Genomic DNA, 23,125 nt, shown 5'->3' on the forward strand with positions numbered 1-23,125 from the left:
ACTTGGCGGCTGTTTTCACAGCTGAATCGGATGCTCACTTGGGCCACAAGACTCAAGTAGAAACTCGCAATCAAGCCTCTGCACGCTGCTCCGAGAGTCCACAGCAGGCTCTTAACCACACCTAACTCATAACACCCGGTTGGTTTTTACTTTCTTCCCAAATTTGCTGCAAGGACATTTACATTTTCTCCAAAAGGCGGGAGCAGGGGGATTGGGGGACCCAACCCATAATTCCTGTGATTTATTGAGCAAATGAACATGCAAAGAAAGAAAATGACATTTTCCTCTACAAATTATTTGGTGCCTGTGATTTTCTGAACACGGGAGCCAGATGGTTCTCATAGACTGAAGAGCATATTCATGTAGTTCAAAGGTTTGCTTATTTTTTAGTCTTAAAAAAGGCTATATTGATTGTAACACGCAGCTCTACAGGAAAAGCCCCGACGGTGGGGGGAATACTGATATTTATAACCACACTCGTGCTCATTACAGCCGTCTCTGACAGGGGTCCATTAAAATCAATTTTTATGTTTCTTATGTATTTTCTTTACCTAATGTTCTTGGCATTGTGTTTATTAGCCAGTTAAGACAACACCGGGCATAAGAGTGGGTGGTTTTTTTCCTTCTGTCAGGAATAACGGGAACTGTGATTTTAGCATGACTCTTGGTCAATGAAAGGAGGAAATTAAACGCTGCATTTCAGAACAAAGCGTTAGAGAGCGCTTTCCATTTATGTTTTTACAATTAGAGAAACTCGGTGAGGATCATGCAAGAGAAACACACATCCCCTGGGAATGGTGACGCCGGTCAGGCTGAAGGCCCTGCGCCCTGCAGGCTGTGCTCACTGCCTCCAGAGGGCCTAGATCCCGACACTGCATCCCACAGAGGAAGCACAGACCTCACCCAGCGGGCCTGTTCACCAAAATCCCAGTCTGGTTATAAAAAAAACAAAACAAGGTAAGGCACATATTATCCAGCCACCAAATTCCCAGGGACATCCCCACAGCACATGCCTTAGAGAATCAATGCTCAATCAACCCCTCCTTGAAGGTATACGTGAATCCAATGCCCTGGAGCCACTAATCAGAGGTTAGGCCCCGATGTTAATTGAGATGGAGCATTGGGGCAACCTGTGGGGGCAGACAACAAGGAATGTCTGTTGGCAGCAGGGGCTCCTCGTTACCCTGTGGCCAACAAGTCACACTGGTTGCTTTCAGCTGGTGCCCCCCACACACACACACACCATGGGTGGCACTCACTCAGTGGAGGTCTTCAGGCTCAGGAGTCTTATCCGGTGCAGGCCCTGGTCACAGCCAGACAGCTCGATCTTCCCCAGCGGGCTCTCCAGCACTTTGTGCTTCAGGACACAGGCCTTGTCCATTCTGCCAAGTGCCTAGAGAGAAAAGATTTGAGGTCAAGTAAGGAGCATGTGCAGAAGGATCTGGCTGGTCTCACGCACAGCAGAAGCACCAGCTGTCTACACACAGGACATAGCCCATGTCTTCTTGGCCTCTTCCTCCTGGTTGGAATGTGTCACATTTGCAACAGTCACTTTCAAGACAAAAAATTGCCTCAATTACTTAGAGCAGCCAACCAACACCACCCCTCTGCTCACGTTCCTTTAATTACTGCATCCTTCATCTTCCCCCCATCTTTAACCAACACAAAGGTAGAAAGAAGCCGAGCTGGGCCAAGCTCTTCAAACAGTTCCTAAAACTAAGGTAACCTTGCTTTCCTAAGAGGACGACCAGAGGACAGAAACAGGCAAACAGTCTGGACGCCTGGGGCTGGCTCAGTGGTGGACGTGCTCGGGGATACGAGGCCCGGAGGCCCAGGTGCACCCCTGGCCCAGCAGAAAGAACACAGCGAGGCCTACAGTCGTGCAGAGAGATGGGGAGACCAGCCCTGCTCGGGCGGGTACCTGCTAGCAGGCTTGGGCGAAGGCCCGGCACAGGGACACTGAGGTGGTGGACCCCTCTGAGCTCAGTTTACATTCAGAAAAACATGCACCTGCTTTGCTCTGGACGTATCCTTGTTAGCAAGTTTGAAGTTAACTTTGGTCAGGAAACCCAGAGCTAAAGACAAAGACAGTGAGAAGCCAGTGACAGAGTCCAGGCTGGTGTTTTATGAAAATCACTCTGATGCAGAGTGAGGAAGGGCTGGGGTAGGTGCGCCTACCTGGACAAGAGGAGCCTTTCCACCCCCTTGGGATTCCTCCTTCAGTTCCGGGAAACAGGAAGCGCACCACTCACTTCCTGCTGCCTTATAGGCTCAGGAGTCCCTGAATGCCCCCGTGACCCCACCCACCATGCCTGGCTACCCTCTCCCTCTCCCTCCCCTCCCCCGGGGGACCTCCCTGAGCCCACACTTGGGGGAGGAGCTATGTACATTGGCTGCCTTCGCCTCTGTGTTCTAGAGCCACCTGGGATGAGCCCATCCAAACCACCACCCTGCAAGAGTGTGTCTCTCTGTTGTGTTTCACAGAGGGGCAGCTGCCTCCAGGGCACGGGTGCCACTCACAACCCACACCCAGCACAGAGTGCCTCCCATCCCTGCCCCCTGCACCCCACCCACACCTGTGCTTTGAGAAGCCTGCATCCCCACAGCTCCACCTGCAGCCACTCGTGGACCCTCACCTGCACGGGGCAGCGTCGTCCTCACTGCCGCCTCACCTGGGCTTCCTCTGCCCACCTGGCACTGGCCCCCCAGTGCTCACACAGATCAGCTGTCTGCATTGGGGGCTAGACCAGGCCAAAAGCAGCGGCCCACGGGCCCTATCCACTGGCTGCCTGTCTGTCTCGGGTGCTGCAGGAACATGGCCAGGCCAGGCCGGCTCTTCACCTACAGTCGGCTGCTGCCTCGGTTCCCAGGCGAGCTGGAGACAGGGTGGCCTTGGAGCCTAGGATGCCTGATCCCTGGCCCCTGCCAGCTGCCGTCTGCAGACCCTTCAAGGTCACCTCTCTGCTCCCCACAATGGGGCAGCCCAAGTCCTCAGCCTTCCTCTCGTAGCATGCAACCTTAAGTCTACCTCTGCAGAAACGCCCTTGCCCTGCTGTCCCCGCTGGGCCCTGTGCACCCACACCACGTGGCCTGGCCATTCCTGTCCTGCTGGCCCTCCTCCATCTGTAGCACCCATCAAGCCATCTTGCCTCTAGCTCCTGACCCAGCTTCTCTTGTCTCTCTCCATCAGCCAGGGGAGAGGTGCTAGGCTTGGCCAGCCATCCGGGTGCCATGTCAGTCCCAGGACTCAGCCCTCAGCACCAGCCCCGGAGCTGCCCCAAGTAAAGGTGCCATTCTGAACACGTTGGCAGAGATTTGAAACTGTGTACTCAGGGGCCCTGGGTGTGGAAGAGCCATTCAGGGGAGACCTCAGCCTTGGGTCACAACTCAGAGACACCACCTGACCACATCATACTGTGTAAATGCCCCACCTTCTGTGGCACCCCAGTGTCTGCAGGATGAAAGCCCAACTTCCCAGCAAGTGCTGGGAGCACTTGCCTGTCTGCACCTCACAGGGGGAAGGACCAGATGAGGGCAGGGTGTGTCTGTGGCCTGCTACCGCTGGTCTGTTTCTTTGAGAACGTCACTTAGACTGTTTTCACTTAGTGGCTTTATCTGGAAGATGAACAGTAGCTAGAAGGAGAGGTCAGCTCAAGGGGTAAGAACAGGCCCTGGAAAGGCCTCCAGGGGATGGGGTGCCACCCACAATCCACACCCAACAAAGAGCCACTACTCCACCCTGTCACCTGAGTGCCCTGGCTTTCTCCCCAAATCACCCAAGCACCAAACGCTGCCCATTCTTGGACAGCAATGCCCACCACCCCTCCCACTGTCAGGCTCTTGCCTTCTTGACTGGGGAGCTATTTCCAGGTTCCTGGGGCACGGCCTGGAGTCCCCTAAGGCACAACTGTCACACCCCAGGGGCTTATAAGCACTGGCTAACCAGAGCATCCAGCAGTGACCATGCCAGCGTTTTCCCAAGTGTGTCCATAGAAGACACTGCTCCGAGAAAAAGACTCGGGGAGGGCGAGAGCTGCAGGCCCTGCCCCTCCTAGAGGCCCTCTGCACAGGTGGTCAAGGCGTGCGTGAGCAGCCTTGCACCAAGAACCCGGTCAGTGTTTGCCTCACTCACCAGGGAAGCCCATGCAGAGCCCAGTATCCCACCCCACTTAAGGCTCTGCTTCCCAGCAGCGCCCCAATGGGCGTGACCACCAGCTGGGGCTCCTGCCCGACCCCAGCATGATCCTGATGCCAAGCATCAGAAACAATCTCAGCTAGCTGGAGCAGAGGCAATTTACCAAAGGGCCCCCAGGACTTCTGGGGAGACTGGAGGAGCAGGCTCAGGAAACAGCAGGCCGGGACACTGGCCACAGCCTCGCCAGAGCCGACCTCGGGAAACATCTGTGGGGCCATCCACGGACAGCAGACCTGGGGGGCACTGAGCCACTGTTGCCCTGGAAACAGGATGTGACAGCACTGCCACCCTCTCATGCTCTGCTGCCCTATATCCCTGTCACCAGCTCCTGATTCAAGTCTCAGGAAGAAAACTGGACCTGGAGAGGGGGCCCAGTCAGTGCCGATCTGTGCCAGAGTGGCAGAGGCAGGGTGGCCCAGGAGAGAAGGGACTGCCACATCTTCCCCACAGGAAACAAGGACCCCAGAGCAGTGCACCACTGAGACCTGGAGCACCCCAACTGAGCATGGTCAGACTCCTCGCCCCAGATCCTCACCACAAGAACAGGAATGCCTGACCACACCGTGCCCTCCCACTGCCTCACCGAGATGCCAAGCCAGGGCTCTGTGTGCTGCTCCCTGTGGGCAGGCTGGGGCCAGCACACTGCCCTGCACAGGACACCCCTTCTGCCCCCTCCCCAGTCTGCACACCCAGGGGACACATTCCAGTGTGTCCAGCAGGCCTGTGAGGAGGGTAACTGGGGGAGAATGACAGGGAGGTGAAGGAGGGGCGCGGGAGCCCAGGAGCTCCCCTGCAGGGGAGGAGCTCGGCCCACAGGGAGCTGCACATCCCAGGGTGGTCAGCCCTAGGCCCAATAGCTGGCCTCTGACCACAGATGGCACTGACTGAACTTGGGAGGTGATGGACTTACAATGAAGTTGGGGAGTGTCCGGCTCAAATGGTGCAGCCAAATGAAGAACTGCCTGACCTGGAAGGGCCAGCTCTGCACCAAATGGCATTACCACCCAGCAAGTGCCAGGGACCCAAAGCTCTGCCCCCAACTGGCCCCTGTGATGCTGCCCCCACCCCTTAATTTCTTCGAGGAGCATCAGTGTGCAGCCCACACCCAGTACCACCGCCCCAGCTCTGGTAGCCCAGATTGACCTCTCATCCAGAGGACACCAAGAACCAGCTTCCGACCAGCAAAGGCCACCTGAAGCCACAAGAACATACCAAATCAGGCACAAAGCTAGGGGAGGGGCAGCAGAACCAGAGGCTTCATCCAAATCAGGCCAAAAACCGAGAAAGGGCAGTGGGTCTGTAACTGGAAAAACTGATGAGTTGGAAAACCCGGGCCGTGAATGAGCACGTACTGTCCGTGTCAGATCAGTTGGACATTAAGTTAGGTCAAGGCGAGGAAAGAAACTCCTTAGACCCTCTGACAGTTTAAACAGAATTGAAGCAAAACAAAGCCTTCTTTCCCGGAGCAGGTGACACCAGCCTCCCAGGGATGGCCAGCTCTTCAGGGCACTGCCTGGCTGGGTGTGTTTTCACTGGGACTCTCGGCTTTCCAAGCCCATTAGCAGGACTTCGCAAGTCAAAGGTAATGCACCCCAACCCACCAGTGCTACCTGCCACACAAAGAAGGGCAGCAATTTCAGCAGAATTTTACATCAGCCCTGCCAGAATGGGAGTCTAAGAAGCCACAGAAACCTGCACACCATCTTCTTCCTGTGGACACCAGAGCATCTGCACACGGTCCTCCACAGGTGGAGGAAGACCAGTGCAACCGCAAGTCCAGAGCTTCAGGGGACAGTGAATGCCCAGGACCTGCCCCAGGCCACTGGGATGAGAAGCCCAGGGTGGCCCCAGCAGGTATGGAGTGTGTCCCTCGGGGACTGCAGTGAGTAGAGGGGGTGGCCTGAGAGCTGAAGGAGGGTATCACAGACACCAGGGAGGACACGCAGAAGCTAGAAGCTGGGAGCAAGAAAAGCGGGGCCTCAGGAGCATGGAATCACCAGGTGGCAAAGCCATCTCACCCAGCTCAGCAAGGCATGTGTGGGGCCACATGCGTAACGCCATGGGCTGGTGGAGGCAGTGGCTAGACAGGGACCCTTCCCCGAGAGCTGTGTGAGCATGACACCCCGCACAGCAACACCCCTACTCTCAAACCCTTGGGACCAACCCCCACGGGTGCTGATGATGACATCTTCCATGGCCTTCACCAGACCAGGTCACCACCTAGGCAAGTCAACCAGTGGCGGCCAGCTTCCGAGCCCCAGATGCCAAGAGGCAGGCCCAGAGGACTGGCTCTCCAGCAACCCTGGGGTCACCATGTCCACAGCAAGCAGGGGACTGAAATGGGCCACTGCTGGGCAGGGAGAGCAGTGATGGAACCACAGGCAGGGGTCAGCCACACCTGGGGACCGTGCTCAGAGGAGACCCTGCGGAAAGCCAAGTCCAGAGAGACGCAGATTGCGGAGGCGGCTGGCCAGGCGTGAGGCGGTTCCTGGGAGAGCTGGGGACACGGGGGCTCTAGGGAAACGTGGGCCCAGCCACTTGGTGGGGCCCTCCTGCAGCCTGGCCTGGAAGGAGCTGGTGAGGGACGAGTGACCGGCAGAGCAGCAGGACAGGGCTGTGCAATGGCCATCAGCCTGGGCCCAGCCTCTGCCTCTGAAGTTACAAAGGGACCAGCTCATGGTCCCCTGGGGAGGAAGGTGGAGGTCCCCTGCAAAAAGCCAGTCCCATGTCCTCTTGGTGCCTGGCCCACAGATCTGTCACCTCAAGTCTATGGCTTCTTAGAGACCTGGCAGGGTAGGATGGTTTGAATCCTTCTCCCCTGCGTGTCCTGTACTTTTCTACAGCAAGCGTGGGTTTACGTCACGAGGAGGAAGATCTAGTCTACTCCCGTGCGCACTGCTGGTGCAGGACGGACGGCGAGAGCTGCGTCCCTGGACAGAGCTCAATCTCCGACGTCACGTCAAAGGATGTCGATACTTTCGGAGCCACATAAACTGAGGCAGGAACCGTTTCTGAGCTTAAAAGAAGGTTTGAATAAAGTGCACCCCCAGCCAACGACACGCAGCCCTCCCCGCCCTGGGGTCTCACCAGGACCCTGTGCTCAGCTTCTGCAGGTCCTCGCCCTGCCCTCACCTGGGGTCCTGGTCTCTGTGGCCCACTCCCCTGAAAAGTGGCCGTGTCACCCAGCCCCCAGCCTTCTCAGGAAGCCTTCCTAGGACACCCACCCCCACCCTCCCGGCACCTCCCTCCCTCTGCTTCACTTTCTGGTACCGCGCTCCGGACAGTGCACTGTTTCCGAGCTGCGTTGCCTCCACTAGCTCACAAGCCCCAACACAGGTAGCAAATGTGTGCCGGTTCCAGCCAGTGAGTGAGACGTCTATTGAGAGTTCTTTTAATTGGATTTAAGGTACTTATAGCAGAAGGCACCACCCACGCCCCGAGCTTTCTTATTCTGGCAGATATGATGGCTGGAGCTATGGCAACTAGCTCGTGAACCAAAGGGAAGGCTGGGTACCGACACTGAGCCACCCAGGCACCCCATCTCCAGAAGTACTGCTGGACGCTGGCTTGTGTCAGAAGCAGAAGTCCACCTGTTTCAAGGCAGGGTTCTGGGGACTTCCTTATTTTCCAGCCCAGAGGCGTCCTAGCTGACCTAGTCCTACATTCCCAGCACTTCGTTCGGGTAGTGCCTGGCCCTTCACAGGTGCTCAGCAAATACTTGTTGAAGACGTGAACTAATTACATGACGTGGTGAGCCCGACTGAAGGAAGGACCCAGAGGTCGCTGTGAGGTTAATGGGTAGCCAGGCCTGGAGGCCTGGGGTCCAGGAAGACTTCCTGGAGGAGGCAGCAGGGCAGGAACTTGAGTCCCTTTCCAGGAGGAGGAGGGGGGACAAGGCGGGGCTGCAGGGCAAGTCGTGGACCGTGAGGACCCAGGTGACTGAGAACAGAGGAGGGAGCCCAGCCACTGTGGGGAGAGCAGCCCAGTGTGAGCGGAGGCCATGGTGGCAGAGCCGTGAGGCCAGGCATGGGGACACGAGGAGACAGGTGGCAGCAGTGGCCTGAGAACATGAAGGGCAGGTGGGGACCCCCTGGGAGGCCGCAGTCCCCACCAGAGACGGGGTCATGATGGGGGCTGAAGCCAGGGGTCTGACCTGCGCCTGCTCAGAGGGGCTGAGAGCCAGAGCACAACACCCAGCCCTCTTCTCCGACTCGGCTTGCAGCTGCCTGGACAGAAGACACCCTGGACACAGGGACCACCAGGACACAGGGACCACCAGGACACAGGGACCACCCTGGACACAGGGACCACCAGGACACAGGGACCACCCTGGACACAGGGACCACCCTGGACACAGGGACCACCCTGGACACAGGGACCACCAGGACACAGGGACTCCCTGGACACAGGGACTGCCCTGGTCACAGGAACCACCCTGGACACAGGGACCACCAGGACACAGGGACCACCAGGACACAGGGACTCCCTGGACACAGGGACCACCCTGGACATAGGGACTCCCTGGACACAGGGACCACCCTGGACATAGGGACTCCCTGGACACAGGAAGGGCTGCCCTCCTGGAGGCCACCAGCAGGATCTGAGGGAAAACACCAAGGCAAACGGCCTGTCCAACCACTCAGTCCCACCTTGCTGAGCAGACAACGTGGGCACACAACTAGGAGCCCGAGGAGTAGACAGGAGGCCCGGTGGGGCATGGGCAGCCACGTTCTTGCAACACTTCCCAACAGCAGTGGCCACAGGCGTATGCACACAATGTCACCCTGGGTTCTAAGAGGACCACAGGGCAGGGCATTCCTGTGCTGTGGCCAGCGTGGGGTCCACAAGGTCTGCTTGGGACACAGGCATGTCCTGGGCTTCCACTTCTCGACTGCAATCCAGTCCCCAGCTCGCAGAGCCTGCAAGCCCTCCCACAGGGCTGTGCACCCACCTAAAGCCACAGGAGGGGCTGACATTAACTGGTGGCAGAAAAAAGTTAATTCTTCATGGCTATTTGGAGACCTCTGAAAAATGAAGTGAATTTCATTTCATCTCCCTTTTAACATGAGTGGCGTTTAAATGACAATGTTCTGAATCAGGCAGCTGGCACCGGAGGCCAGTCCCCACCACAGTACAAGCCAGGGGCCCAGAGACGGCAACTGTCTTCTTCCCCTCCCCCCTCGCCATTTTCCAGGCCTGCCCCATGTCCAAACCGCCCCCTAGGGCCGGCCCCCAGGACCATCTTCACAGCTCTGTACCTTTCACTCCCAACCACTTCCATGCCAGGGGCCGGTGCCACAGAAGTGCTCAGAAATAGGTGGTGATGGGGGGGGGAACGCCTGCCTCCTCAGTAAGCAGTTTCCATCAGGCCAAACCCTCTGCATCATGTGGGAGCCTCGTGGGTGCAGGGAGGACCCACCCAGGACCCAGAACAGACCCACCAGAGCCAGCCATGGCAAGCCGAGCTCAGTAACCTCCCTCAGCAGAGAATAAGAGGAAGAACAGGTCGCAGTGTGGACCTGGCTCACCCTCAGCCCACTCAAGATCCGGCAGGGGAGTGTTGTCCTTAGAGAAAAATCCCTTAGTGTCAAAAGCCAGGAGGGGAAACACTGCCTTCCTTTCACGGACCCCTAAGGGGGCCCCAGGAGGGCAGCAGGGAAGCGCAGGGCTCCCCACTCCCCACCCAGTATGAAAGCCGGCAGGAAGACACTGGGGAGAAGCCAAGGCCCCCCAAAAGGTCTGCAAGGGACTAGGGTCTCCGGGGACTGTGCTAGGTCCCCTTCAACAGAAGCCCAGGTATGGCTCAGCTCCTTTTGCTCCAACGACCAGTGAGACGGAAACGGTCTGCCTAACAACACGGGCGGCTGTCTGGATGTCCAAGTGGGAGTGGAGCCAGCGTTGCTCAGAACCTCACTGCAAAGCCTCTTCAAGAAAAGAGCGGCTCCTCTGGTTTCCCATCAGTTCCTGCACAGCCAGCTATGCGCACGGACAAGCAGAGGACTCTGCACTGGAACCACACGACGAGCCTTCAACAAAGCTGCCTGATCCGAAGCCGCCTTCAGGCGAGGCTGCATCCTGCTCAGGTGCTGCTCTGCAGACCCCAGACCAGGAGCCACGGGGGGGGGGGGCATGAGCGGGCCCACCTCACCAAGACTGCCATGGACATGGCCCTGCAGGCACAGCCCTTTTCTGATGAATGGTGCTTTGATGTTAAGACGACGTGACCTGGGGCATTGGGGACAGGCTGATCGGCCCTCACAGCAAGGTTTCAGAAACACCTCCAGCCAGACCTGTGTCTTGTTAGAGTCCTCCTGGTCATCTCAACAACATGCCACTTATGACACATGACAGCACAGATGGAGGGGCTCAGCTGAGGAAACCAGCCCTGGTCTTAAAACCCAGAGGCTAGCCACGAACTGGCACTGTCCACATTTAAAACCCACTTACGACCCATCACGAGGAAGGCAGAAGTGCCACTCCCGGGGTGACACCCCAGGGCTACTTTGAATCTGTGCAGTCAAGGACAGTCTGGGAGCAGCCAGAAACCAAACCACGGGGTCGTAGGTGTACAAAACACACAAAGCACACAGAGAAAAGCGCAGAGAACTTGTGTGTGCACAGACTTGACGACCTGCTCCAGAAGGCCCCGGAGATGCAGGCGCTTTAGAGAAGTGGTCCAGATGGGACCACCCCCATGTGTGCACCACACAGGTCAGCTGAACAGCCTCCGCGTTCACTGGAAATGCATCCACGAGGACAGAGGCGACACTGAGGGCTCTGAGCCATCTCGAGGACCAACGCCCGTTTCCTTGGGCAGCTTCCTGTTGTGCAAACCGAAGCAAATCCACACCACATGCCACACACCATGCCAAGTGGGGCTTGCCCGGGCCCATGCAGGGTTCCTGGAGTGTGGCTGCAGGGGGCAGCCACCGAGTGCCGTCCCATCCATCTTCTCGCTCTTCAGTTGTGTGGAGGAAAAATTTTGATGACAAAATGCAGACAACTTGGAAAATATCATGATTTTTTTTTTTTAAGGAACAACAGGAGGCTTGCTGTGGGTGGCCTCAGGCGGGGTCACCGAAGCAGGAAGCCACTTGTCCCCTGGGAAAGCCACTTTCAAAGGAAGAAGGGAAGCGTCACTCTGCAGCTGTGTGTCAAGTCACCCTGCGTCACTCACTTCTTGGCAATTCACTGAAATAAGGAACCTGAGGACTTCAGGGAAGCAGAGACCATCACAACCAGAGGTGAGCCTCTGCCACCCGGCGCTCAACCCAGACCAGAAAAATCCCCTCACAAAAATGAACAAACCCAGGCCTCCGACCAGGACCTTACTGTGCGGGGGCAACAGCCCGAGGCCTGCCGCGGGAACCCGACCCTGACTCTAGCATCCCTGGCCTCCGGCACTGCCTCCCTAGAAACAGTGCTGAGGCTCTGGCGAGGACAGGACATGGCACCCACCATGGAGTTCCGTGTGTCCTGCGGGTTGTGGACTGGGGCTGCTGGTTTAAAGTCACACAGTGCTTCTGTGCCTCTGACGGGGCACAGGGTAGAGGAGAAGAGCTTCCCAGCCTGGCACCTGTGGAGGAAAGACGCCACATGCACCCGAGTCCCAAGCCACCCCCTCAGCCTCAGCAGCAAGCTGACACCTAAGCCCCTTGACTCCCACATCCCATTTTAACATCAGGCAGGAAAGATTCATTTATAATTTGCTATGGGGAAAAAAATGAGAAAATTCCACATTTTCCCTTGCTTAAATCATGCCTGCCAGAACACCCCATGGCAAGGTCGGGTGACCTTAAGCATCTCACCGGCTGGACAGGGCACTTGCCAGTCACAGGTGTGTGCCCAGGGCCACCCCCACACAGTCTGCAGCTCACGTTGCCCACAGCACAGCCCCACAGTCTGGGACACTCCTCAACTCCAGGCTCTGACTAAGGTGCCGGGCGGGACAGCCCATCAGGAGGAAGGCAGGGGCAGGCTGTGCCCAGCACCACATCAGTTCCCGCAACTTGTGATTTGGGAGCTGCAGCTTAAATATATCACAGCAGAAAATACCCATCCTGCAGAGCTGACGAATGGGGAACAGGAATGCACAGGGCATGAGGAGGTCTCAACTAGGAAAGCCACACAGCCGGGGGTCCCAGGCATCACAGGGACTCCCGCCTCCGCTCAGGAGCTGGACATGCATTCCTTGGTGCAGGACTCCCCTGGCAGACAGCAGGGCAGGCTAAAGTCACCCCACCCAGGAAGAGGGCTTGCCAGGCCCAGGCACGCTGCTCCTGTCTACAACCGAGCTGTGGGGCAAGGCCACTGATGGCCAACAGCCTTCACTGTGGGCAGCTGGATTTCTACCTGAGAAATGTGTTTCTCTTCAGGGACTCACTAAAGGGCAATCAGCTCGCATGGAGACTGGCTAGACCTTCCCGGGCTTGATGACCAACCGTGGTGGCCACAGACCAGAGCTCACTGTGGGCGCCTACCAGAATCCTGGGCCATCTCCAGCCAGTGTCCAGGAGTCATGTACTCTGACCACGGGTGGGAATCACGCTGTAGCCCCCAGGAGGCCTGAGACACTTCCTGCTGTGGACACACGGGGCAACAGTGGCCAGGGGCAACCGGCCCCCTCTCTCACTCCTCCCTGACCTCTGAGGAGGAATCTCTCTCACTCCCTTCAGCAGCATTCCCTGGGACACTCCACAAACCCAGTAAGGCGCTCAAGGTCAAGATCACAGGGACATCTGGACATGCTAATTGCAGCTGCACTCAGGGCTTCACTGGTACCCTAACCCCACCTTCCCAAACTCCCAGACAACGACTGCTTCTCCACTGCAGCATGCAGCAGCAGACAGGGAACAGGTCCTTTTTGTATTCCTTCTGCCCCAGGCCACTGGTCAGCCCATCTCCCTCCAGACCCCCTCAAGGCTGCCATGACCCACTGGCCGGCTTCTCTCCCAACAATTCCAGTCTTCAAACAGGACTGCCCACGTGAGTCCCCAGGCTTCCCTAGTGCCTGCCAAGGACTAGCCCAAGACCACGAGGGTAGGCTGAGGCCTCGCTGAGTGTCAACCACAGTGGAGACACCATCATGAAAGGCTGCTGGGATTTCCTCACGTCCTGGCAGAGAGACCTGCAGAGCCACCCACCTGCCACCATGGTCACCTGCATGCCAGCCCCCGAGCCAGCAGAATCAAGTCCTCCTACCTTGCTGAAGACTCAGCCGCACGGTGTTTCTGCAGGGAAGATGCTCAGCTGAGGAGCTCGCGATGATTTATGATTTGGTGTCCCCAACAGAGGAGCCTGGTGTTCCAGACACGCTCGGGCAGCCACGATCGAGCGGGGCCTTGATGACACCTGCTCTGACGAGGACTGGCGCTCTTGGAGGGACAGCCGCCATCCAACCCAAGGCCACACAGCCACGGAAACGTGCTCGCTGCCAAACCATTAACCCGAGGCTCCAGTCCACACGGCAGGAAATTTTATGTTCTAAATTAGTTACATTATACCCGGAGCCGATCAGAGGCTTGATAACTTGAACATATAATTCTATGCCTTTTACTCTTTAAACAATAATTCAGTCTAATCCTGCAGCTGAAGCCAAGATTTCCAGACCAAAAGTGCACTTTCCATTTGATTAAATACTAATAAATGCAAGAATGAAACACCGGTCTTTTATCTTACAGTAAATTCTTCAACTACCACACACTCTAACAATTAATTTCTTCTCTGGAGAAAGGGACAGGTCCTTCCCCTCACAGACAGCTTTGCAGTCTCAAGTCTTAATTACAACAGTTAAAACTGAATTTATCGTCGTCCAGGGCTTACAGAAAATGACATCACAGCACAGGTTCCTGGCCTCCTGGGGTGACCTGTCAGTGGGCAGGCCCGTGGGGGAGCACCCTGGGCCACCACTGGGCAGACAGCGAGAATCAGCACACCTCCCTCCCATGGGACAGGCCACAGGCACAGAGTAACAGCCCCCCACCCCGCCAGGTGTGCAAGTCCTGGTGACACTCGTGGCACAGACACACGTGTGTGCCCCACTTGGCACCATTGCACACGCTTGATACTTACTTTACCCATGAAGGGAGAAAATGCTGCCCATGGAAGATGGTAAATTCCACAGAACAGAAAGTCATATTTCCTTTCCATCATTATAAACCCAGAATGCAGCAGGGCACAGTGACACCCGCCTGTAACTCCAGCAGCTTGGGAGGCTGAGGCAGGAGGATCACAAGTTCAAAGCCAGCCTCAGCAACTCAGGGGAACCCTAAGCAACTTAGCTAGACCCTATCCCCCGACCTCAAAAAACAAAAAAGGCTTGGGATGTGGCTCAGTGGTTAAGTGCCCCTGAGTTCAACCCTTAATACCAAAAAGAAACCAGTTCCAAGTTCTTCCCAGGGTATTTAAGTCAGGAACCAGTGAGGGGTCAGGCTGCCCCACCCAGCAGGCAGGACCAGGCACAAGGGCACACAGGACAGCCTGATTCCTGGATGACTGGCACTCACTCATTAAAAGGAATTAAATGACAAAACAGACCCTTCAGGGAAGAGCCATCTTGCTCCCCTCACTTCCTGCAGTTGTCTCCCTACACCGGCAGCTCCACTCAGCCCCGGCCCCTGCCCACGACCCATGCCCATGTGGGCAGAAGGAGATTTCCCTTTTCGCCATGCCCCTCACCAGTCAGTTCAAGGTCCCCAACTGGAGTATGGGGCCTCCTCCAGAATCACACGGCCTGTGCTCTCGCCCACAGGTGGCTGTGGTGCATTCCGTCTAGGGGACCATCACCGTCACCAAGGCACTTCTGAAGGGGCAGTTCAGGACATAATCCATGGCCATGAGAGAGATGCTGAGCCCAGGCAATTGGCACTCCTGACCAAGGGGAAGGAGTCCGGCTACAGCAGGAGCAGCAGAGGTGGACGCCCCTCTGACCACCTCCCAGGCAGACTGTGAGCTCCAAGTGCACACACAGCGCACCTGCACTATGGCCACCTCTTGAGAAGGGTGAGAAGCAGCCACAGGCCACCTCCGCCCTGCACATGTGGCCTCAAAAGGAATCTCTGACGCCTCTTGTCCTTACCTGTCCTCTTGCCACTACAGGAAGCAGGGCAGGGGTGGACTGATCCCTTCCTCTCAGGTTGCGCCAGCCTGCTGGGTGCAGGTCAGCGGATGCCCCGTCACTGCCCAGCCTCAGGAGCGTCTGCAGTGCACCCAGCTTCTGGGCCCTGGTGCTATGGCAATGGTCAGACCCAGCCGTCTGGGGAGAGACGTGCTGAGCCTGCTCAGACTAGCAACCAAAAGCATGGACAGGGAGGCCCAGAAACAGCAGGACTTCTTTCTCACAGTGTGGAGGCAGGAAGTTCATGATCAAGGTGCACACCCCCACCAGGCCTGCCAGAGGCCACCTTCTCACTCGTCTCCACCTGGGGAGGGACAGATGAGTCTCCCCACTACAGCACTAGTCCCCTTGCTGCAGGAAGGGTTCCCAAAGTCCCTCTAGACACCAGCACCTCAGGGTTGGCTTTCCACATGCAACTCAGGGCGACAGGCCTTCAGACCACAGCAGTGGGTCAAGAGAGGACCGAGGACCAGATGGAACCAGAAAAATCCAGTGGCCCATGTGAAAATTTAATGTTTAATGTAGAAAAATCACTTTTGATTCAAGTTGGTTTGAGATATTTTTTATACACATGGGAAAAATACATATAAAATCCACATTTATACACAGAATCCATGTTTCAATAATAACAAAAACCATCCTGTAGCCTATTTGTCTACAAATGACACAACGACAAAGTACTGTGTAAATATTTTTTTCCTTGAAAACAGGGATTATTACAAAATTATATGTAAGCTACACCCAATCTTCATTCCAATAAGGGAGGAATGTAATTATTTCTCTCTCATGCTGATATAATCTCACTCTACAAGGAACACCTCCATAGAATATTTCAAAAACTAACAAAAATGTAAAACCTTGAGAATGTTATTACCAAATTTAGCAGGTACATTTTATCTAAATTACAGCAGAATGAATTCTTCAAACAATATTCACAGATGAAAACCTCTTGGATCTGTGACGTTCATTCCACAGGTAGCTGGAGGAGAAATCCCGGCTGTCGAGAATGAAAAGGCTTTGACAATTAGCTACTTCTTCAGACTCCACGATGCTGCCGCTTTCTCCTTCCTGCAGGGTGTCCAGGGCACCTCGCCCACACCCACGGTGTCCAGGCACTGCTGAGCCACCACTCAGTAACGACTCCGTGACAAGGCCGTTCTGCATCTAGTCTACCTCCTAGACATGGCCGTCTCTCTGACGGCGGAAACCTGAAGTTCAATGACAAAAGAGCAACTTCCCAGTGCCCAGGTGGACAGGGCTGGTGACCACAGGGCGCTGAGCTTGCCACTGTGGTGGACGAGGTACTGATCCATATGACATACACTACACGTCACGATATAAAGGAGGACATGGATACCGAGCTCTTGTGTTCACTGAGGTCCCCAGGAAATCGCTAAAGCAGGTCTTTAAACTAAAATGAATGGATGAGAGAAGGTGGAGCAAGCAATCGGTGGGTGGCAAAGGAAATGTGGAACTGTGAAGGTCACCTGGGTGAACGATGGCTGCCCCCCTTCTGCAAGCATGGGAACAGAATGGAGGCCGATTTCTCCTGAGTCCCCATCATTCGGGGTCTGCAGGCACCTGGCAAGGTAGATCGCCTGCCCTTCTCAGCCAGCCACACAGCCAGGTGTGAGCCTGAGCTGGCTGAGTCAGCAGCCAGCCCCCACCACAGTAAGGAGCAGTGGAGGGCCCTGGGAGGACGGCTCCTGACCAAGTGCCATTCCCTGCAGGGCGGCCGGTCCTGGGAACTTGGCACACACAGATTCGACCTGGCAGGCTGAGCCAGCCCAGGTGCCCTGAGCCCAGGTTATGATGAGGCCCAGGAGGGCTCCAGAGCTGCTCAGGTAGAATTCTCCTGGGCTCTTTGCCTCCTGAGGGCCCCCCAGAGGTCCTCTGTCCTCTGCAGATCAGCCCCTCTCTGATCCCAGCTTTCTGACTCACTCCTAAAAAACGTGAGAGCCTGAGGAACACAGCCTTGAGAAGACAAACCAACCCAAACTGAGTCACCGCCCAAGGCCGTTAATTTGGGTCCCTAAGCTACTCTGATCACTAAGACGCTTAATTCCTAATCTTTCTTCATGGTATTTTACAGAAAATCTGTGCTGTGCAGCACCTGGCACTGAACTGACTTGATTCTCCTGCCCTTAGCCTATGCCTAATCCCATCATCTAGCTCTTATGTATCTGGTGTGTGTGGTTTTTGTTTTTGTTTTGTTTTGTTTTAGTTGTAGATGCCTTTACCCATCTATCTATCTATTTATTTTTATGTGGTGCTGAGGATTGAACCAGTGCCTCACACATGCAGGACAAGCACTCTATCACTGAGCTACAACCCTGGCCCTCTTATGTATTTTTCATTTTTATCACTAGTTATACTTTTATAAAAATCCTAAAATTCTTCCTTTCCTCATATCTGATATAGATCAATAAAATTACTGAATTAACTAGCGAGGCTCTGATGCGTGACAGAGTGTGAGAGGCGCCAGCCATTCCCACAGGTCAGTGCCCCAGTGCCCAGCATATGCAGACCCTGACTGGCCTCCCTCAGGTGAGGCTCTGCAACACTGGGCCCTGCCAGCCGCACAGCAGCAGGGGTAGAGTGGACTTCCTGCACCCACCACGCACCTGGGAGGGGGCTCTGGAGGCGAGGGGGTTGGGAGGTCTCCACCCTGAGCCTGTGCGTGCCTCCTCAGGCTCCTGGGAATGGCTGCGGGAGAAAGGCCAGAATGAGGCATCTTCCAATATTTCACCCACTCTCACAATCAGCTTTAGTGTCTTCCCCAAGGTATGTGGTTTCCTACAAAAACCACAGATTTTTGACAACTATAATCTATTTTAGTCTCTGGGAAATGCTCAATAAATACTCTCTGAGGGATCACTTCTGTGGCACATCATATCGAAACTTCCTTCCCTTCTATGACCCCCATTTGGCAACTCCCAGCATCCTCTGGTTACCTGTGGTTCTCCCAGAGGACTGAGAAGGGGCTCACTAGGCAGAGGACAGAGCATTGAGGGGGAATTTGGGACACCTGGGGTGTCCCATGGAGACAGCATGTGGCCTAACTACAGGGCTCTGCTGGCCCCAGCACCACAGGGTGCTGGGGATCCCTCCCTCCCTCCCACACTCAGCTGCCAACCACCCCCTGCACACCACCCTCAGGGCTCTCAGGCCCTCTGCGGCTCTCCCTCCTTACTGGTGGCCTGGAGCAATGCCATGTCATGCCAATTCACGGGCAGGAGAAGATTTTTAACACCCAGATGTTCATCTTTTTAAAAATATTATGTAGAGAGATTTCAATGAACCAAGCAAACTATAAATCCCAGAATCACATATAATCACACAAAAAAAGAAAAGGCTAACTTGACGAGAGCGGGAGGTACCACTGGGCACAGCAGAACTGCTGTCTAAGGTTGCCTCTGGGTGGACTGGAGCATTGAGCACGGCTCCACCTCACCATCCTGCAGGAGGACCTCGGCTGAGGTTCAGGAACACTGTTAACCCTGAACTACTCGGACCTGAAACAAGTAACCGGCATCACCATAAGCTGCTTCTCCTTGGTAAAACACAACCTTCTCTGCGAAACAGCACAGGAGCACCAGGAAATATCAACGTGCCAGGCAACAGAAAAGGGCAAGCCAACGAAGGAGGGCAGCGCAGGTGTCCAGGGTATGCGTGCAGGAAGAGGCCATTCTGCACATGTCCTCCCAGGAACCGTCATATGCACTGTGTGAGCTTCAGCTGGCACACTGTGGGAACACAGCAAGAATCCAACTGGAGGGGGAACTCCACGCCCAGAAGAGAGCAATAGGTATTCCTGACCCTCTGGGCAGCAGTGGTAGATAGCCCACAGAGGAAAGGCAAATTCTGACCCAAAAGGAAAAAGCAGACAGAACCCGCATAAGCCAAATTCCAGACGAGGACTCGACACTGCACAGTGAAGTCCTGTGTGGCTCAGCTCCTGGCCCACCTGCCCTCCTGACAGCTGTCCAATTTCACTTACTGATTCATTCAAGTAAGTCATTAGCACTGTCTACAAACCATCTTCATGACAGAAAACTCTGCCTTTGTTTGTGTCAACCACCTCGGTGAGGTCCAGTCACGCCTGGGACATCTGTCTTATGTGGGCTTCTAAATGACCCAGATCTGTTCTGCGCCAAGGACATGCTCCACGCCTCTCTGGAGCCAGGGCCCACGTCCCACCTGGCCAGCAGCCATTTGCTAGCAGATCACCCTAGTCAGCTCTTGCCTCCTGCCTTGGCGACCCCTGTCCCATGCTCTGCAGGACCAACCACCAGACATTCTAGAAGAGGCCCGTGCTTGCCACCTGCCACAATCATCACCTGTGGGGCTACTGTTGGAGCAGGGACTTCTGAAGGTGGCCAGAAGGGGTGCAGCCCTCGGAAATGAAGGGAAGAGGCCTCCACACGCCAATGCTATAGCCCCGTGCGTCTGGCCACGAGAGGCGCCGGCACCCACAGGTCAGGGGCAGTCAGGCTGAGAGGCACTAACGGGCTCCACCTCAGGCTCCAATACACTGGGGGCAGGAGGGCTGCCAAAAAGAGACGGCAAACTTGGTGACAGAAGCAAAGGGAGGGCAACGCCTCACAAAAAGAAGCCTTGCAGAACAGAAGCCCCCACCCACAAAGGACCATCCCACCAGAACCCTGCGGCTCGGCAAATGTATTAACTTGATTCAGACCCTAAAGACTGCACAGGAATAAGAAGAAACATTTGGGGCTTCTCTCCTGGATGCTAAAGTTCAACAGATAAAACTAATGAAAGCAGATCCATATCTACTTTGGGAGCTCGAAAGGCTGCTCCATCTCACAAGTGGCTGATACAATCACAGCACTAGCAAACACAGCAGCACTGGAAAGAAATGTGGCTTGAGGCGGACAATAAACACCTGTGCAGGACCCATCGGCCACTGGGCCCACTCACCAGAGGCTCCACGATCTGCCGACAGCATGCATCACAATGCCCATCTTGGGCCCACTCTCGGGTCCTCCCCTGGCACTGGAACACAGGACTCCGTACTTGCTGAGAAGCTCACTCCTGGCTGAACAGGACCCACTCCACAGGATGGGTGCTAACCTGGTTTCCTCCATCAGGGTCATTTTCCTCCAGGAGCCTACCCCAGGCTGGGTAGCTGACTCCCGGGGTGCTCGAGGCAGCTGCCTGTGCCAGGCGCCTTGCCTAACCTGAGAACACCTTTCCATGTTCCACCAGCCGTCCCGAGGCTCTAGTCCACCAGCTTTCCCAAGGCATGTCCTCCGCCTACACACTGCCGGGGGGAAGTTTAACATCGATGGATAGAGGACAGAACCAAGGGCAGAACTGACTCCCGGGGGCCCAAGCCAAGGGTGCGGGATGAGTGCCGAGAGGATGGCACAGAAAGGAAACCACGGGTGTGGGGGGGCTGGCACCAACGTCACCCACCTGCCAGTCCACAGGGACAGTTCAAACCTAGATGGGCTCTGTCCCACCACGTCCTCCCGGACGTCCTCCCACCACGTCTTCACGGGCACCTTCCCGCCTTGTTCTCCCAGGATCGTCCACACACTCTCACAGGCATCTTCTCACCGTGTCCATACGAGGATCTTCCCACCACCTCCTCACAGACCCCACCTCACCTGTCCTCACGGGCACCTCCTCACCCTGTCCTCACAGCCGTGGACAGGACGAGGTATGGGACGCTCAGAAAACCCACGGAACTGGAAAGCTCTTCCTGACGGGGCGGGATGGCCTAAGAAACAGAAGGAGGGAGTCCAAGACGGAGTTAGAAGAATCCTGGCTGAGACGATGGGATGCCACTGGCAAAAGCAGGGCAGGCGCGGCGATGGCGTGGGACAGAACACCCAGTGGGCTCTAGACAGCACGAGCTGAGAGTCCCGTGAGTGGCCTTGGCGATGGCATGCTGACACGTGGGGCCAGGTCATCGCCTGGGGGCTGTCCTGCACATTGTGGGATGGTTCTGGCCTCTACCCACAGGAGGCCAGCAGCACCTCCTTAATCAGGACACCCAAAAATGCCTCCAGTAAGAACAAAGTTGCCCCCCATTGAGGACCGCTGGTCTTGTCCAGAAACACTCCACGCACCTGAGGAGGAGGAGCTGCTCTAGCGCCGACTGCATGAAAGTGAAAGGTTTCCCCAAACGTCACGTCCAGGGCCTTCGAGGAGCCAGCACAGGAGGAAATAAGACTCCTTGAGCAAGAACAGCAAGAGCGGAAAAGCTATGGAGGCCCAGAGGCTGGAGAACTGCACCCCTCTTAAAGACAGAGCTGGGTGTGTGGCTCGGGGCAGAGTGCCTGCTCAGCACACGGAGGCCCGCCTCAGGCTCTCCAGGAGCAGGTGCCCCTGACCAGAAGACCCCGGAGCACCTGATCTGGGCCTAGCCCAGCTGGTGTGGGCATCCCCAACAGTCTCTCCAGTCCTCAAAGGCCCCACTGGGAATTGGGAGGGATTCCCAGGTCCTTAAAGATGGTGGGAGCTATTGACATTCCAAGGGAAGGAATCGGGCATGTGCCAGAACACGTGGGGCTGACTCCAACCACTGTGGCATCCTGCCTCTCGGAGCGCATTCTATCACATCAGCCAGACTCTAAAGCACCACCCTGTGCAACACAAAAACAGGTGTTTCTACCACACCCGTGTCTGCAAGGCCTCCCAGGAACACGGCTACGCCACCAACGGGAAGACCAACTCCACTTTCGTAGAACTTCCCCAAAAGTCGTCCCCTTGCCATTCTGACAAAGTCCCGTCTCCAGTGTCAATGCAGAGCAGACAACGCACACCCAGAAAGCAAGCCTCCAGGTGCAGGCGCACTGCAGCCTCCCAGTCCCCTCCTGCCCCAGCGCTCCTGTGCTGGGGGTGCACTGTTACTAATTATCACACCGTCCTTCCTTGAAGTTTTCCATTAAGTAGTGGGGGGGGGGGGCACGTCTCATCCAAGAATTTCATTTAGAAAGTGCAAAGAAAGGTTACAAAATAGGTGTACTAAAGAGGAGCACCAAGCCTCACCCTGTTGAGAACTATTTGGCTACAACAAGACAAAGAAACAAAACGATATTTCTGAAAACCTCCTTTAATTTTTTAAAAAATTAACTATTTGATATCTAAATGACTGATCAATGATGGGGGAAAGCCTGTCCCCTGTCAGACAGGGAGAGAGAATCAAAGCCCCGAGACCCAGGATCTGACAGGATTCCACGTTTCCACCTGAGTGTGGAGAGGCTAAAGCCAGAAGCCGTGGAATAAAAGGTAATGCATCTAGGCATGACACAATAAAAGATATTACCTTCCAGTGCATTATTGTTTCCAATTATAGGAATCACTTCAACTTAATTTCAAAAGCACAATCACCCTCAACAGAAACAGTCTCTTTTTTAAATTTCAAAGAGAATTACATTAAGGCGATAACTCACCTTCCAGCCATAAGATCACTCTCCCTTATTGCAATACCACATTTCATAAATACCTCTCATCGACAAGTCAAGCTAATTCAGGTTAATTTCATTGTATTTTGGTGCGATCTCACATTTGTGTGCAATTACCTTTATCATTTTATTGCCAAGGCAGAAAATAATCAGAACGATTATTTGAAAACGGAGGTTTATAAATTCTAAATCACAGTTGCTGGCATTTTTGATAAAGCAGCAGCTTTATCTCGGGAAGTGGCAGGGACATGAGATAAATCATGCATCAGTCAAGTGCGGCTGACCCCCAAGTGCATTGCACAATATCAGAAGTGCTTCCAAAGAAACTTTCCTGCATCATCCATCATTCTTCATAATACTGAAATAGCTACACACCTG

At 55.3% G+C, this 23,125-nt stretch overlaps 1 protein-coding gene across 1 annotated transcript in view; it reads right to left on the reverse strand.

The window, feature by feature from the left end:
* Positions 1–23,125, reverse strand: part of Mgmt (O-6-methylguanine-DNA methyltransferase) — a 234,208-nt gene that overhangs the window by 176,349 nt on the left and 34,734 nt on the right. Inside the window, exon 2 of the mRNA XM_027930385.2 lies at positions 1,260–1,393. Coding sequence (XP_027786186.1) covers positions 1,260–1,381 — 122 coding nt within the window. The 5' untranslated portion in view covers positions 1,382–1,393. The remainder of the gene's footprint in view (positions 1–1,259; positions 1,394–23,125) is intronic.

This window comes from Marmota flaviventris, chromosome 4, assembly GCF_047511675.1.
Source record: "Marmota flaviventris isolate mMarFla1 chromosome 4, mMarFla1.hap1, whole genome shotgun sequence".
Classification (NCBI taxonomy): domain Eukaryota; kingdom Metazoa; phylum Chordata; class Mammalia; order Rodentia; family Sciuridae; genus Marmota; species Marmota flaviventris.